General features: G+C 37.3%; 3 protein-coding genes across 4 annotated transcripts; 1 reads left to right on the plus strand and 2 right to left on the minus strand.

The window, feature by feature from the left end:
- Positions 1-2,175: 2,175 nt before the first annotated feature.
- sdha (succinate dehydrogenase complex, subunit A, flavoprotein (Fp)) lies at positions 2,176-10,806 on the minus strand. Its single transcript, XM_079240920.1, has 15 exons — positions 10,701-10,806; positions 8,546-8,629; positions 8,203-8,364; positions 7,902-8,045; positions 7,572-7,736; positions 7,315-7,463; positions 7,029-7,153; positions 5,405-5,573; positions 5,127-5,322; positions 4,844-5,015; positions 4,393-4,511; positions 4,139-4,250; positions 3,900-4,030; positions 3,544-3,657; positions 2,176-3,454 (listed from the first exon to the last, which is right to left on the minus strand). Exons 1-15 carry the CDS (start codon positions 10,761-10,763, stop codon positions 3,368-3,370), a joined length of 1,992 nt encoding a protein of 663 aa, XP_079097046.1. The 5' UTR covers positions 10,764-10,806; the 3' UTR covers positions 2,176-3,367.
- A 239-nt stretch (positions 10,807-11,045) lies between these two features.
- LOC306755831 (coiled-coil domain-containing protein 127-like) lies at positions 11,046-14,329 on the plus strand. 2 transcript variants are annotated; one of them, XM_079240373.1, is made up of 4 exons: positions 11,046-11,105; positions 11,742-11,879; positions 12,527-12,771; positions 12,953-14,329. In XM_079240373.1, exons 2-4 carry the CDS (start codon positions 11,750-11,752, stop codon positions 13,397-13,399), a joined length of 822 nt encoding a protein of 273 aa, XP_079096499.1. In that variant the 5' UTR covers positions 11,046-11,105; positions 11,742-11,749; the 3' UTR covers positions 13,400-14,329. The 2 variants fall into 2 exon arrangements, with proteins under 2 accessions (XP_079096499.1, XP_079096500.1); XM_079240374.1 differs by having other exon boundaries at positions 11,082-11,105; positions 11,745-11,879.
- Positions 14,330-14,973: 644 nt separating this feature from the next.
- On the minus strand, positions 14,974-17,012 carry mrpl32 (mitochondrial ribosomal protein L32). Its single transcript, XM_079240034.1, has 3 exons — positions 16,862-17,012; positions 16,450-16,646; positions 14,974-15,489 (listed from the first exon to the last, which is right to left on the minus strand). Exons 1-3 carry the CDS (start codon positions 16,956-16,958, stop codon positions 15,238-15,240), a joined length of 546 nt encoding a protein of 181 aa, XP_079096160.1. The 5' UTR covers positions 16,959-17,012; the 3' UTR covers positions 14,974-15,237.
- Between the last annotated feature and the right edge of the window lie 964 nt (positions 17,013-17,976).

Raw genomic sequence — 17,976 nt, forward strand, 5'->3', positions numbered from 1 at the left:
CTCAAACCCCAGTTCCAGTGAAATGGGGACATTTTGTAAAACATAAAACGGAATACAAAGATTTGCAAATCTTTTTTTAACCTATATTCGGTTGAATACACTACAATTACAAAATATTCAGTGTTCAAACTGAAACTTTATGGCTATTTTCACCCATTTTGAATTTGATGCGTGCAACATGTTGCAAAAAAAAAAAAGCTGGAACAGTTTACTACAGTGTTACATCACTTTTTCTTTTCACAGCAGAGAATGAGTGTTTGGGAACTGAGGACATGAATTGTTCAAGCTTTGTGGGTGGAATTCTTTCCTATTCTCCTTGATGTACAACAAAGTTGCTCAAGAGTCTAGGACTTCTGTTTTATGTGTGCTTTATAATGTGCCACAAAAGGGAAACCTGTCTGGACTTCAGGCAGGCTAGTTTAGTACCTTCACTCTTTCATTACAAAGCCACACACTAAAAGTAGTAAAAGTTGTCTTTGTAGAGTATTCAACTGAATGTAGGTTAAAAAGATTTCTAAATCGTTGTGTTGTAGTTTTTTTGACGTTTTACACAAAGTCTCGCCCTCATCTGAAATGTGTGACATATGTGAAATGTATCAGAGACGAAACGACTTCTGGATGTTAGTAATGACTTCAAGATGTTTATCTCACAATCTTGTTAGAGTGGAGAACAGGCCTGCAGGACCTGACACAGGTTTGAGACGTGATTATGAGTTTCTGGATGCATTCCAAGCTGTTCTGGTAAACCTTTTTATTCATTTGTTTTCTTTGCATTCCCAGCCCCAACCCCGCTTTTGCTTTTGTTCTCATTTCAAACCAAACATCCTCAACTCCCTCCTTTAACTCCTCCATCTTTTGGCCTCTTTTTCTGTTTTTTTTTTTTATCACTGTTCTACAATAACAAAAACCACAACATCCCCACCTATGTTCCTTTACTTTCACTTTTACTTACATCCATTCTTCCTCTCCTGCCCCAGGGCTTCTTTCCCTCCTCATTCCTTGGCTTCCTGTTGCACATGATGCCCCGCATGTTGTCCTTCAGGTTGAATTCCCTTTGCAAAACTTGTAGCTTTGTAAAGACATCTGGTAGTTATTATCTCCGGAGGCGCAACAACGTGCCCAGCTAGGATCTAGAAGACAAATAATGGTGAAATACTCTTTTCTACGCTTGGGAAAAGAAAGGCGTAGAAAGCACAATAAGGGTATTCTTTCTGATTTTCTAGTTGGTCAAGCTAATACTGACATTTTTCAATCATTTGTTCAACTTTTTCTGTATTTCATGTCACATTTGTCATATTTAAGCTATTTTAAAGCCCATGTGGTTTTAAAATACATATACATTTAATTTTAAAAAAACTGTGTGGACGTGCATCTTGGCGCTCTGCAGGCCTGGATCAGATGGTATCCATTATCAACAGTAAACATCCTGTTCACAGGGAGGTGGAGCCTTTCAGTCAGGCATGGTATGTCAGGACGCGTCTGACGGCATGCATGCAATAATGTTTTGCTTGTGGTTGAAAAGATCAGACAGTACAGGTTCTTTGAAACCACAGTATACTTTTTACTATACTTAAGTGATCATGCTACATATTCTGACTTGAGAAATATCTTCTTGAAAGCTGTCATACATTATTATTAAATATATTTGTTTACTTTTATACCATTCAAAAGCTGATTTAGTACCAGCAAATGATTGTTTCGCACTTTCTGCCCCACCATCTGCTGGGAGCATTAATTCCTTTAACACTTGGCCCCCTTTTTTCCCTGAGGTTTTTAATTTTAAAATGGCAAGAATATGAAATGAACTCAGTTTTTATTGTTTGTTTTAGAGTTGTTAACTACTGGATTTCCAGTAGTTAGAGCAGCTAAATAGACGCACAAACAACTTTACTTCCTTAAATCGTAATCAACATTAACACCAGTGACTGAGATCATGAACCGGCCATTAAAAGTACGCAGCCATGTAGTGTTCCTGGTTACTTACAGTGTAGAAGTCCTGTAGTGGGCGTCTTCTGCCCCCTTGTGAATGAAAAGCAAATTAGAGAAACGCAACATAACTGTATAACATTTTAACTGCATACATGTACACCAAGCTTTCTACTCTCCATTCGTATTATACACAGAGAAACCAAGAGTTGTTATTTCTATGCATAGCATACACTTTATTTAATAGAATGAAAACAGGTACAAATGACAAAACCAGAAGAAAATCAACCTTTCAAATAAATAAAGTCAGCCTTTCAATACAAGCACTGTGTTCATTTAGTCAGCGTTCAAAGTAGCAACTCTGAGCACATCCTTAACCCTTAATGTCAAAGTTGTTGAAGTAAATGAGACAAATGTGCCGTAAAACACAACGCCATAACGCACAGCTTACCGTTTACTTCCCAACTCATCCATTTGTTTTCTCCTGCAACTTATAAAGCCAAGTTACCCTTACAGACTGTGGCTTTCACTGACCCTTACAACATTTCCTGCGTTCAATAAAAGCACATCAACATTTAAATGTTGAAAAAAAAAAAAAAAAAAAAAGTCATTGTTCCATTGGCTGAGACAAAAATGTAGGTCAAGATATTCCAGCTGCTTAATTGGTTCTAAATTTTAACAATATACTGCAGATAGCTTAAGTTCCGCAAAGGCTGTAAGACAGAAGAGCCAAGTCAAGACTACACAAGGTGCAATATGTGAATATAAGTCACAACTGAAGGCCACAGTGAGTGAGAGATGAACTTGCACTTTTAACTAGTACATTTCACCATTTTTATTGTACAATTCTGCAATATTTACATTCTTAGAAACTTCCCTGTCTCAGCGACATATGCATTACAAAGCACAATCACTCTCATAGTCTCTTCACTCAGATAAAGTAAAGATATTATAGTAATAGAAGCAATAACTAAAGTACAAGACTATGAAATGAGAGTATAATGCCGTGCAAAGCCAAGCTTGACTGGTGAAGCATGTTCAGTTCTTTTATGCTGTTGAGATTTGACCACTGGAAGCTGAATATTCTTCATTTTGTTTAACTTGTCTGTTGTTTCTAATGATATATACAAAGCCTGCTCACACAGAGTGAGGTGCCACAAGAACATTGTCGAAATAAATCAAGGCAAAAACCACGCATGAAGGACAGGAACAGGAATGTGACACAAAGATCTGAAGCCGTCAAAGACAGTTTTGTATTCAACATTTCTAAAATGGGTACAAATGTGCAGCACAAACCATTATGTGTCGCAAAATGTCATCACTATTACAGAAATTGTGTTGCTGTTTAAATAGCAGTTCAATGAGCATTTTGTCATTGCGTAAGGAATAAATGTGAGGAGAGGGAAAGGCAGGTGGAGAAGGAGAGGATGGGGAGAGCTTCTTAGTAGGAGCGGATGGCTGGAGGAACGTGAGCGCAGTCCTGCTCATCCAGGGAGCTGTCGATAACAGGGCGGTACCTCAGGGTCACCTACGATTCATCAGAAGTAAAGGTTGGTTAGACATCACTGATGATTATTATTATTGAAAAATAGTATTAGCTATTAGAGCAGTCTTTACCTTTCCAGTATTTGGGTCAACGTTGGACAGAGTGTGTTTCCTCCAGTGCTGATCGAAGGGCTTCTTCTCTTGACCCTGCAGGGGCTTGGAGTAGTCGTACTCATCGACACGATCCTGGAACAAAGAGGGAAATACTGTCAGAAGGCACGGTGACTGATTAATGGAGATGCGTTACATTTGCACTAAAGTTCTGGTGCGACAGATATTTAATTTGAGTTAAAAAAAAAAAAAATTTTTAAAACAAAACAAAAAGACAAACACAACAAAGCAGATCTGAAGGATCCGAGTAAATCAGAAAAACTTCAATAAAGATAAAACTTTTTACTCATATCACATTTCACTTCCATAAAACTGACCTTGAAGTCCTCTCTGGCATGGGCTCCCCTGCTCTCCTTTCTCTGTTCAGCAGACTGGATGGTCTGGACGGCGTTCAGCATCAGGTTCTGCAGCTCCAACGATTCCACCAAGTCTGTGTTCCACACGATGCCTGAAGGACAAAAAGAAAGTATTTAGTCGTGACATTACAACGTCTCATCTCACCACTTGGATAGACATACACCTGTGATTACAAACATGAAGAAAAGCGGTGAGGTACCTCTGTCAAAGGTCTTTATGTCCGTCATCGTCTGGTAGATGGCGTCCATCTTCTCGCAACCCTCCTTGAGAACAGAGCCAGTCCGGAACACTGCAGCATGAGTCTGCATGGTCTGAATGCAGAGGTGGAGAGAGACAAAGTCATTGCTTTGTTTGGGAATCTCGGAACAAAGCAGGAGAAAGAACAGCCTCTGTACTCATTAAGTAATCCCCAAAACAATCTACACACGAGCGTGTTTGTGTTGGTGTGTGCACCTTCTGCATGTTGAGTCTGATTTCAGAGGTTCTCGTGGTGCCGTTGGCGAACCTCAGCTTATCCAGGTTGGCCACAGACTCCTCTCCCGCATTGGGCTTCAGGGGGGAGAGTTTCTCTCCTGAACAGAAAAACAATGACTCTTTCAGCTGTGAAGCAGGACCTGCAGCGTGTACTAAAACCCTGATCTCAGATAAAGCTGCCAGACTTAATGTTGGCAAAATAGTTGTATTATTTGTTATCAAAACAAGGAAAAAATAAATCCAATTGTCAACGCCTTTTTTTTTTTTTTTTTTACACTTGTAGAATTGGAAAGTTACTTTTAATTTCTCTTATTATGTGTTATTAAAGTGTCTTAATATTCGTTTATTAATTAAATAAATACAGTTTTGTACATACATAAACATACATAAACATTTTATTCTAATATTATTAATGAACACGGCTCTCTACCAGGTTTGTGCTGCTCAGCAATAGTGAGGGCGCAGGCTCTTCCAAACACTACCAGGTCCAGCAGAGAGTTGGCACCCAGCCTGTTAGCACCGTGGACACTGGCACATGCTGCCTCACCGCAGGCATACAGTCCAGGCACCACCTTGTCCTCACCGTTGGTATGATCGATCACCTGAGGAGTGATTAAAAATAAAAAAATTTAAAAAAAAGTCAAGTGTAACCTGTTTTCTGGGGGAGCTTGATATTGAGTGAAGGGAATGTGGATCATTATTAAAAGATGTACCTGTCCCTTGTAGTTTGTGGGTATTCCTCCCATGTTGTAATGAACAGTGGGAAGGACGGGGATGGGCTCTTTGGTGACGTCAACGCCGGCGAAGATCATGGCTGTCTCTGAGATGCCAGGCAGCCTTGCAGCCAGCTGCTGAGGAGGCAGGTGGTGAAGCTGCAGGTACACATGGTCCTTATCTGGACCAACACCCCTGAAGGGATCAAGTTAGGCATGTTCAGTCGCTGCAGTCGTCATACACAAATGACACACACACACACAGGCTCTGTCCATACCTTCCCTCTCTGATCTCGATGGTCATGGAGCGGGACACCACGTCTCTGGAGGCAAGGTCTTTAGCGTTGGGTGCGTAGCGCTCCATGAAGCGCTCTCCCTCACTGTTGATCAGGATTCCTCCCTCACCACGGCAACCTTCTGTGATCAGGCAACCGGCTCCATAGATCCCTGCAAGAATTCACACGTTAAATGGTTCCCTGTCAGCTGAAATGTGTTTGGCTAGTTCTAATATCAAGCTGTAAGGCTCAATAGAAACATCACTTTATTCTCTTGACTAGAAATGCAACAAGAATTCAGATCCACATAATGATAAAGAATAACTGTAAAGGATTAACAGGTATTTGTCTTCTTTCATAGTGAACCCACATATTATCTATACAACGTTAGAACAAAGGTCTCTTAAGCTCAGTGCTGTAAACACAATATGTTTATTTCCATGGCATTACAATGAAAATAACTCTGGATTTTGTGCATCAACTATACTGTAGCGGTTCATCTCTAGAACAGCATAAATCTTTCAGTGTCCATAAAAAAGATGGAAAACTAATAGGGGTGGGAAAATCAAATATCTGGAATTTTTGCTTTAAAAAAAAAAAAAAAATTTGGCAAATAAAAATAATTCATTATAGCAACTGTGTTGTGTCTTTCTGATTGAAATCAAGAAAAATGACAAGCAAAAAAAAAAAGTTTTGTACATTTTTCTTTTAAATCTACAAAAATCAGCAATATCCAAGAATTGAGAATAGCAATTTAAATCAAATCGACACCCAAAAAAAATCGGAATCGAATCGAAACAAATGCATATCATCACAGCCCTAAAAACTAATATATTAAAAATATAAAATCACAAGCTAAAGTGTTCAACAGAGTATCATCATCATTATTCCTTCTCTAAAAAAAAACAAAAAAAACAAAAAAAAACCAAAAAAACAGTGCAGGGTCAGACTGATGGTATTGTGAAGTCACAATACACCCCAGCACTATAATAAAATAATTTACAAATGTTATTTATCAGCATTCATTTACCACATATTTCCAAATTGGTGAAATGACTAAACGGACAATAAAGGTTGGACTTGGTGCTAAAATCCCTTCGTCATTATGCTACATTACCAAAAGCTTGGTATCAAATGTCCATCAGGAATAAAAATAAAGATGCCAGGTCTTCATGGGACTGACATAACAGCATATTAAGTAACTAACATGTCTGAACCTGGTTGTTTCATCAGAAACTAGTAAATCTGTACACAGCGACAGGAAGAAAAACAGCAGGTTGAAATGTGTGTTGGAATATTTCACATTAAAATTACAAAAGCTGGGCTAAATGTATTAAAGTTTTACGTTGTAAATTTGACAAGAATAACTTAAATCAGGATATTTTTCAATTCTCTTATCTAATATACTCCAAAAAAAAGTAACAGTCAGATTTCTTGGGAAATTTCCCATAAAAATCAGACAATGCAGCCCATTCCTGCAAGGTTCTAGGGATACTTTTACTAGTTTATTAGATCAAACTTGTTGGAAAGAACAGGTCAGAAAGTTAAATTTGAAAACATTAGCACCAATAAAGTTAAATATCATTTCCCTGTATGCATTTAATGATTCCCAGTTCCTTTTTCTCACCAGTGGGATGGAACTGCACAAACTCCATATCCTGGCAGGGCAGGCCAGCTCTGGTCACCATCGCATTTCCGTCTCCTGTGCTTGTGTGGGCGGATGTGCAGCTGAAGTAGGTTCTTCCATAACCTCTGAAACGAAAAACAAAACTCATTTATCAACTTTTTAACTTTTCATTTATTTGTGGCAAAAAAAAAAAAAAAAAAAAAAAAAAGAGAAATTTCTCTGTATTTTTAATCAATGACTCTGTGGCAGCTGACATTAATGAGGTTTTACTGGATGCATGTCTCACCCAGTAGCAATGACAGTGTTCTGGGCTCGGATGCGATGAATCGACCCGTCCTCCATGCAGAGAGCAATCACGCCTTTACATTCTCCATCTTCCATCAGCAGGTCCAAGGCAAAATACTCCACAAAGTAACTGGTGTCATAACGAAGTGACTGAACAAAGTCAGAAGGACAGATATGTGAGTAGCGTGAAGTGTAACGGCGCTCAGGAGCAACATGAGCTTCACAATGCATGGACTTAAACAATCCGTCTAAGCTCACCCTTCCATAAAGTGTATGCAGCAGCGAGTGTCCTGTTCTGTCTGCTACACAGCAACAGCGATGAGCCTGGCCTCCTTTCCCATACTTGAGACTCTGACCTCCAAAGGCTCTCTGGTAGATCTTCCCATCTTCAGTTCGGCTGAATGGCATACCAAAGTTCTCCAGCTGGAAAAAGAAAAGACAAAAACATCAGTCTATGAAATATTATTGTAAATAAAATTCCCATTTAATTGTTTTATGTTTTACAGAGTACAACCACAGAGGTAGGCTGAGTGGTTTAAAAACTGACCATCGGTGTGAATGTAGTTAGGACTATGGGAGAACTCTTACCTCCACTACAGCTGCAGGAGCCTGCTCTGTCATGTAGTGGATCGCATCCTGGTCTCCAAGCCAATCAGAACCCTTCACTGTGTCATAGAAATGCCACCTCCAGTCATCCGCTTCCATGTTCCCCAGAGCTGCATTGATTCCACCCTATGTATGATGGAAGCAAGAAAATATTCAGTGAAACTGAAATGACAAGAGCACAACTGCAACTTGCAAGACCTTAGATCTGTGATCATTCAAATGAGATCAATGCAGAAATAAAAGGTCATATCCTCAGTTAAAAACAGGAAACTTGTTGTTATACCTGTGCAGCAACAGTGTGGGACCTGGTGGGGAAGAGCTTGGTGACACAGGCAGTGTTGAAGCCAGCCTCTGACAGGCCAAAAGCTGCCCGAAGTCCAGCTCCTCCAGCTCCTACCACAACCGCATCAAACTCATGATCTACAACTGGGTACTGAGTGGAGATCTGAAGATGGTAAAAGAGACAAGTCTTGGTGAAAGTACTCTTAAAGCTCACTTTGCACACAGTGGAGATGGAAGTTCCATAAATAGTTGATACAAGCATCTCAAACTAATGTATGCAAAGCACCTGGTTCTATCCGTTTATACCAAAAATCCAAATCTGAATAACAGCCAGTTGAACTCACATCATCTGATACTTTGGCACTTTTCTTCTTGCCATAGATGGAGAAGTGGAAGTTCCTTGAGCCCTGAACTGCAGCAGCAGGGACCTGACAGAGAAATTAACAACTTGAATCAGAGAAAACCAGGCAGCAGGTGCTAAAAAACATGCAATGTCATAGCTGAATATTCTGATAACAATAAACAAAATGCTCCGATATATGATGCTAATATCAGGTGTATTAAGGAGAGCTGTGATTCACTTCTGTACCTATCCAGTGGAACATGCAGATGCAGAACTTTCTCTAGGCAGAGAACACCTTAATAATAAACCTATGAAATTGTCTTTGCAATTGTGATTTTGAATTGTGTCTATTGGTATTGCCGTAAAGTGGTATAGTGCATCCCAAACTTAAAAAATAGCACATAGGGGAACAGAAAAAAACACCAGGGGCTGCTTGCCTCGAGAAATGAGTACTATGAGAGTCTTTTTATGACTTTGATGTGTTTGCATATAGTCTCAGAACAGAAGTCCATCTACTCCTTCATGAAGTGAATTTAGAGCTTCTTATAAACAGTTTACTTTGGGTTTGTGTTTAGTGGAAAAGTAACCCCCTGTCTTATTAGCCCTACTAGTATCGTCTCAAAAAGATAATGCATTAATTGTTTAATTAGGTCTAAGGACCTAAGGAGTCAAACCATGCATACATTTTTTTCAGTGTATCTTTAGACGTGGTCTTTCAAAAGGCATTGTCATCCCAGCATATGCTCATGTCACAGAGAAGGGCCATTAAAAATCCATGGACTGGAAAACTTCCAGGCTATTAGGATATTGAGGTAGTTTTAACAACACTAAATCACATTTATTTTGAATATGTCTTACATTTGAAATATTTTCTCTGGCTGACACTGTACTTTCAAACGTTCATTGATAAGTAATCTGTAGTTACACTGTACTAAACATGCTGTAGTCCGAGGCATCTGTGAACATTATGTTAATTTCATACTCTCAAAAAGCATTTGCTTTGAGAAATATTTCTTCTGACAACATATGGCTTAAACTATCACTAGAGGAAAAACGAATCCTGTACATTTCCAAATAGTTAATTAGTTCTTTAATTCCCCTCAATTTGATGTTGAAGCACCTGAGGAAGTAATGTCATGCTATTAGCAGAAGTACTTGGTTTAAGATTAATTGAAAAAGAAAAAACATTGTCTGCATCAGAGACAAAACATAAAAATAAAAAAACATAAAATAATCAAATTTACAGTGCACTTTATCAGGTGACAATGGGACAATTTTCAGAAATATATTATTTAAATTTAAGGCCAGACTATATGTCATTTAGTCAAATAACTAGGGGCATGTGGCTTATCAAGTGTAAACATGATAAATAGTCATTTTCCACAGGAATTTTATTTTGCCACCTTTATAAGTGAATTGTATCATCGGGGCCATCATTGTTGTTGGCACTTTTTCTAAATTATACGTAGTTGTCACTAGGTGGCTCTGGTGTTTTGAGGAACCCTCTGCCAAAGCAGCTGATGAGCAGACTTATGAAAACATATTTACATACAAGGAAACCACATACTGATTGTTGTCCTTTGTACTGTTCACAATGCAAGATGATATTAAATGTATAAAAACCGAATTATTGCGCTTAAATCTCTGTGCATCATCCAATGCATGAAAATATACATATAAAAAAAGAGTTTACTTAACCTTAATACTTTGCCAAATAAAAATATTTCAGTAATCACATTCGCTATTCTTCTTTATTGTACCACGCTTTTGAGCAACTTAAGTTTAAATACATGCTCATTGTATTTGTAAGCAGTTGTGGCTAACCTTCAGCTACTTTCTACAAAGACGTGATAATAACCCTTAATACAACAGATTACCTCAATCCGTTCTCAAAACATGAATCACAAATAATAAAGTGAAAGAAGAAGAGCTAGCACAACTTTATAAGTACAGTTTTCTTTGTTGGATTGGCTAAATTGCTTTAGTGTCACATTGAAACACCCTATGCTACATAATGGATTACGCAAGCTGGAATCCTTGGTTACGAGAGCTTAACTTCCCCTCTCAGCATGAAGGAAAATGTTCACAAATATCAAAACTGTACACATAGACAGGAACGTAGAAAGTAAATGTAAAGCCTGGTTATTACTACTTACTGGTTTCGTGTTAGACAAAACCCTCTTGGAGAGGAGACGGGACGCAGCGCGCACACTCGCCATGTTGTCAGTTCAAGTACGATTCTCAAAGCACCGTTGGGGAAGACATATCTTGTAGGACCAGACTAAACCATTTTCTGAAGAGGGGGAGATGACTCACTTTGCACATAATATTTATCACTTGAACGGTCTTAAAGTGTATTTTTGCAGTAAAATTTGTTAAAATATCTCTTTAGAAAATTGGTGAATAAATAATATCTTTAAATATGAAGCAGTAAAATAATTTAGCGTAAGTTTTTTCAATAGATATACCCTCTACCGGTGAATGGACTGCCAAGGCGTTATAATTGTATAATCGGCGTATGTAGGAACAAATGCATAAGTGACCTAGACATTTCGTTCAAGGTGAGACACAACTGCATATATTTAACAGACATTTACAGATATATTGATGTACTAGCACGGTCATGACTCCACTTGCTGTATTTGTATTAAATACTCTAGCGGGCATGAGTTACGATGCTAAAGGTTAGCCAGCATGTTAGCTGCAGCTAGCTGTTTGTGCTTAGTTGGACTGTCAAACTTCCAAGTAATGAGTCATGACCATACACTAACTGAACTGCAGCTGATGTCTGTTCCTCTACTGTAGAAAATGCAAACAAGGAAATTCAAAACAAACCTTTAACACTTATAATTGCTTGCTACACAGTATAATCAGTGCAACATGATTCATTTAGATTTTGTAAGAGTTGTAAATGAGATTTTATCCCACTAAGTCAAGGAATCAGTAGACCCTCGTGCAGTTACTTAAATCCATAATAATATAATGATGTGGTTTATAAGCCGCAATGTATATCATGTTTATAATGCATATCATGTATAAAATGTGTATCATGTATAAAAATGTATTTAAAAAAAAAAAAAAGTATAAAAAAAACGTGTATCGTTTATAAAAATCTCCACTCTGTCGTGTTTAAAAATGAAATGTGAGTCCTTTTTTGCTACTGCTTTGGCTTACTACATGTGTGAATATGTTAACAGCAGCCTCCATGAACAACTTGAATGACCCCCCCAGATGGAACATCCAACCAGACCCCAGAGGGAGGGGCGCAGCAGCTGGTGATGGCAACCAGTGGAACTATGCCCTGCTGGTTCCCATGCTGGGACTGGCTGCATTTCGTAAGTTACACAAGGAGATGTGTCTAGAAGTTTGTGGATTAGATTTCACACACGGGAGGGCGACCTTTTCATTTTTTGACTTAATGTTCATGTTATAATACTCAGCAATGAAAGTTGGTGGAAATTAGTAATTTTTAGCATTTTGTCTTTTTCTTTTTGTCTCAGTGGTTTCTATTCCATACTAACACACACAGTATATTTAAAATAATCTTTAGCAGTGTGAATCAGAATACAAAACAGCAGCTTTTTGATGTGATTTTTTTTTTTTTTTTTTTTTTGACAACCAAAAGTTTAAGAAAAATAAGTAGGTCCAGTTTTGTTTATAGATGTCATCGCTTTAAATAACTTTAAATAGGGAAGAAAAAAAAGCACAAGAGTTCAGTAATTCAAAATCAAATCAAATCAAACTTTATTTGTATAGCATGTTTCATACAAAAGCATATCAAAGTGCTTAACATTCAAAAATTAAAAACAGTTTCGCATTTTAAAACACACACACACACACACACGTTACACAAACACTCAACCCAAACCCTTCCCCAACCCTGACCATGGATGCCAAAATAAAAACTAATAATTTTACGATTCAGCATCATGGTTGAGTTACTTAAGATTGTCCCTCTCTATGTCTTCCATCATCCTGTCAGGTTGGATCTGGACTAGAGAATCTCAGAAGGAGATCCAGAAGGTTGAAGCTCAGTATGTAAGGGATGTATCCACAATAAAAAACGAGATGGAGGCACGTTACCGAGAGACTCTGACAGAGAGGAGCAGGGTGGTTGCTACACTAGAGGTGGAACTGGAAAAGGAGAAACAAAGGGTAAAAGGCTACAAACAGGCTTTGATTTCACAGACCCAGCAGCTTATGGAAGAGCGAAAACGGCTGGAACAGGTAAAGTGGTGCAGAGCTTTCTCAAACAAGGTTTCTTTCCTCTTTGTTATGTTGAGTTAATGATGCACCTTCCTCTTTTCCTTGTCTTTTATAATCCTCCACTTTTAATCTTATGTATGTTCCTTGACTAACCTATAGCTTCTTTTCCATAAACCAAAACTTTTTCTTTGTCTCTTACAAGGAGCGAGAGGAAATAAAGAAAGAAAAGCAAAGGTTGGTGACCTCTGGTGCTGCAGGTGCTGCACTGCATGAAGCCCTGGAAAGAGAGAACGACTGGCACCAACGTGCCACAGCCACCCTGAAGGAGCTAGAAGGGAAGCTCGTGGAGCGTCAGAGCGCCTACTGCTCTCTCATCCAACCTCGAGAACAGAGGCTGGAGATGGAAAAAAACATACTGCTTAAGGTTGTCAAAGATCCTATTGGAGCTGAACTCGATCTAGAGTCAGACCTGAAGGATATTTTTAAGAGAGACAAGCACTGTGCGGACCTGCTAAACTTGGACCAAAGGAAGAATGGGAGCCTTATGTGGGTATACCTCAAGTACTGGGAGCTGCAAGTCACCATGCAGAAACACAAAAGAGCAGAGCAAGCCATATTAGCTGGGAAAATCCAGCATCAAAAAAAGTGACAAAAGAAAAAGATTAGCTGTTTTTTTTCAGCTGACTTTGAAGTATGTTGAGTGTATGTGAAACAGGGATGGAAAATATTTGTTTTTTCACTCTCTACATATCTTCACTTCATAGGGATTGTTATGCAAATACCTTAAAGTAAATCTCAACTAAACAACGCTCCATATCTGTGATAGTCTCATCCATTGTCACAGAATTTAGATAACCTAACCTCAGAGGCACATCAGCTTGAAATGAACTGCACAGCAACATAAAATGCACTAAAATACATACTCTGACAAGATACATAACTGATGGGTCATGAAACAGAAGAAATATTTTTCTTTCATCTTCTTTGAAATATGTTAAAAAAAGAAAACATTAAACTTGAATTCTCAAAATGGACAAATCATTGGACAAATTAACATTATTTTTAAGTACTTTAAATTTATAAAAAAAATAAAGCTCTCATTAAAGCAATGCATTGTGGTAAAGCAACAAGACTTGTCAGGAAATTGCTAACTAAATATATAAATATTAAGTCCAAATCTGTATTTTGAGAATATTATTGTCTTGGAAAAGTCCTGTAAGACATTGTTTTTGCGGAATGTGTTGAACTGCAATTTTAACGGATTTGCATCCTTGGAGGTCCTCCATCTATGAACTCTTCAGTCATAATTGTCTCTCTTTACATCTATATTATATTAAATCTGCTACATTTGTTTCCTTTTTTAAAAAAAAATTCTTGCTTGTTTTTCCATCACTGGTGTGAATTTTTATTCTGCCTTCAATTACAGGATTATATGGGGGCTTCTTAAGTCTTGAAGCCGGAGCTTTTTTGAATGTGCACGTGTATAAAATATTGTGTTATCCTACAAGTGCAATAAAAAATACTGCAAACCTCTTAGAATTTCACACGAACATGTTTGTGGTGAAAATAAATCAGATTTATACCATGTTTTTAGGTTATCTGACCTTTTTGTTTTTTATATATTTGTTTTGATTTTGGTGAACATGTGCAGGATGTAATGTCATGAGTCCAGAAATGACCTGTCCCTCTACATGCAATCCTTTAAATCTTTTTTTAAACTCATTCTCTAGGTTGTCTTTGTGTTTTTCATCAGACTTCATTACACTACGACTGTGTCACCAAAAGAGGTTACTGCCAACTACGACTGTGTCACCAAAAGAGGTTACTGCCATTACATTTGTGAACTAGAAACGTGATCATGTAAAAGATAAATGGAAACTCAAACTTCATGAAGTAAAAAAAATGAACTGTTTGAAATAATTGTACATGAAAGCAACATATTCCTATAGAAAGCATTTAAAAAAGAGATTGGTTACTTCTTAAGCTTTAGAGTTGTGTAGTATGTCATACTTCATGCAAATTATAACACAATCTACAAAATAACCCTTTAGTATTAATCCACAAAGCTTTTTACTGTTACTCAATTTATAACTGCAGAACCATAAGGACTCCAAGTTGTCCTTGAGGTCTAAAGTGCACAGTCATGAAACAGGAAGTTGATCATTTTCAAGCAAAGATTCAAAGAAAAGAAAAACTGAAAACACACAGTGCATTTTTTTTTTAAATTTATTGTAATCATTTAAAGATTATGCAACAAGTGTCTCTCCTTTAGAAACTCGACTGACCTTGTTTCAAATCCAACCATCATTTGAAACAATTACAAAAGAAAGATGTCAAAGACTTTGTGGATATTTCAGTATAGCCACACATTAATCATATACTGTGTTTAAGAAAGAAACTGAGAATGATGGAGTTTGATAGATTTTCTATTCACAAAATGACAAATTTCTATCAAACTCTGCATCAAGCAGCCGTATCAACTCATTATCAGTAGCTGAACCAAGCAGGCCTCTTCCTGGCCCTCTCCACTATCCTCTTGTCTTTGTCCTGCTCACTCGGTGTCTCCCCATCATACAGGACAACAGTCTCCACAATCGGGGCCTTCAGCGGGCCGCCTTCCATTGTGTTAATCTGTTGACGAATCAGAGCAGTCTCTCTGCACACCTTAGCGTAGCAGAAGCCACACAAGATGTGTTTCTGCTTCAAGTGGCCACACTCTGGACACGGCTCAATGTTATTCTGAGAGACAAAAAAACAATCAACAGGATTTAAGGACATGAACTGCAGCACCTCTGTAAATCACTTGTAATATACAATACAATATCTTTGTTGATACATTTTTAAGACAACACAATTTATATTCATCAGTGCTGCTTTATAAGCACCAATATGCATTTTTAATATCTTTCCTTTGGAAAATATTTGTTTTTGTGGTGTGAAAACTGAACTATTATTGAAAGTTTTACACGCTGAGCGATAAAATTTTCCAGCTGTGGCATTACCATCAAAGTCAAAGCTGGCTAATAAATAAGATAATCAATCTGATAATTATGAAGCATATTGTTTTATGCAAAACTTGTTCATTGCCATATATATTGTTGTTTCATTTGAAAAGATGCATCTGCTTATCACATCATTAGTGTTCTGTGAAACATACATTCAAATGAAAAATATGCACAGCTGTCAGTGTCTGAAACAAAATGCCACATGCCAATTTCTTTTGTCTTTTGTTGAAATTACTTTTATCCCCTCTGTATAAGTATTGCAAACTACTGCAATCTAAATTTAATTTAACTAAAACACTGGATTCCTAATTGTTGTCTGGCTGAGATGGTCTGATTCTTATTTGATTTACTGCCACTGAAATTTCTGTGACAAAATTATGGCATATTTATATTAATCTGTTGCTTAGCATTAAAAAGAACAAGCATTTTCCAGAGCAAAAGTAACTTTGTAAACAGTACAAGAGCTATTATTGAAAACCACCCCTTGTGTAGTCACTGGTTAAATGTACCTTACTGGTCTATCAGCAGGACCGCTTCTATAAATGCAAAGCTTTGGTATGTCTCCCTCCAAACACCGTAAAGCTTCTGCAGCCCTGACCATTAGTGATCAATAAAGGTAAATAAACAAGATACCTAAACTGAGTTAATGTGGTTTTTGTGTAAAATTACAATTTAAAATACACATTACTGATACCTTCACTTTGATAAGTTTGTTTTCATTTCTCCTCCTGCATCGGTTGACCTCTATGGTGCGTCTCTTCTTGGGCGCTGCCATCCACAGTATGCTGTCCAGGATGCCTGGAGGCTGATCGGAGATCTGCTGCTCTTCCAGGTGGTCATCCTGGTTTATCTGAGGTAGGAGGCTGGGACCATTTACAGCAAGCGCTGGAGCTGCACAAACAGGGGGGAAATTATACAAAACAATTTACGATGTGAAATCTACCCAGACAAGGACGGATGAATATGAAACAGCAGCTAGTATACGAACTGATAACTATGCAAACATGTTACTAAAAGTTAAATATTGGAGGGATTAAATTTTAGGAGGTGAGTAACTGCGCGAGGGACGGATGGATCAAATACGTAAGTGGTGACAGTAAACTCACCGAGGTGTACGTCAAATCCAGCTGCCTGCAGAAGTCTGCTTTCAATGTGTAACAAGGAACATCTCAGGCTGTGAACCAAAGCAGCTACTTTAAACATTTTTGTTTCAGGAAGATCCTCTGCTTCCCAGCATGTCAGACTGCTCTCGGTCACCGAGGTGTATTACGTTATTAAACCGCGACAACTTTTCTTCTTCTGCTGGTGTCTGGCAGCCCTGGCTAAGTTTTGGTAAGTAGCTGCCATCTAGCGGTAATGATTACAAACACCGCCTTTTCTTCAGATTTATTTTTTATTTTGTCCCGGTTATGTTCTCTCCTGAACGTTCATAAATTTCCTGTATGTGTGCCAAATATAAACTGCTTTAAAAATGAATTATTCATTTCCTCCATGAAATATGTTAATAATCCTAATCTGATTGTTGATAATTTTTGTGATGCTGTAAAAAAGGGCTGTGACGATATGGTGTTGTCCAGATTCGATTTTATTTTATTATTATTTTTTGGGTGCTGATTTGAATTAAATTGCAATTCTCACAATTCTTTGATATTGCTTATTTTTGTAGATTAAAAAAATGTATAAAACATTTATTGTAATCATTTAAAGATTATGCAACAAGTGTCTCTCCTTTAGAAACCCAACTGACCTTGTTTTAAATCCATCAATCACTTGAAACAGTAAGAAAAGAAAGATGCTCGTCATTTTTCTTGATTTAAATTGGGAAAAACAACCCAATAGCCAGATTATCATTCTGCTGCTTTAATGCCCAAGACGACAAGTTAAAAGATCAATAAAAAAATAATAAAAATGACAAAAATTTTGTATTTATTTTTGGTTAAAAAAATCAATTTTAAAATTGTAAAGCATAAAAAAAAAATCTTGATTTTCGATTTGATTTTCCCACTCCTACTGCAAAATGTTTGACCCTCTACCAGATATATATATATATATGTATATATATATATATATATATATATATATATATATATATATATATATATATATATATATATATATATATATATATATATATATACATATATATAAGATAATATATATATACATATATATATATATATACATACACACACACACACACACACAGTTGTGGTGCTCATCA

Source organism: Telmatherina bonti, assembly GCF_933228915.1.
Source record: "Telmatherina bonti genome assembly, chromosome: 5".
Taxonomy (NCBI): domain Eukaryota; kingdom Metazoa; phylum Chordata; class Actinopteri; order Atheriniformes; family Telmatherinidae; genus Telmatherina; species Telmatherina bonti.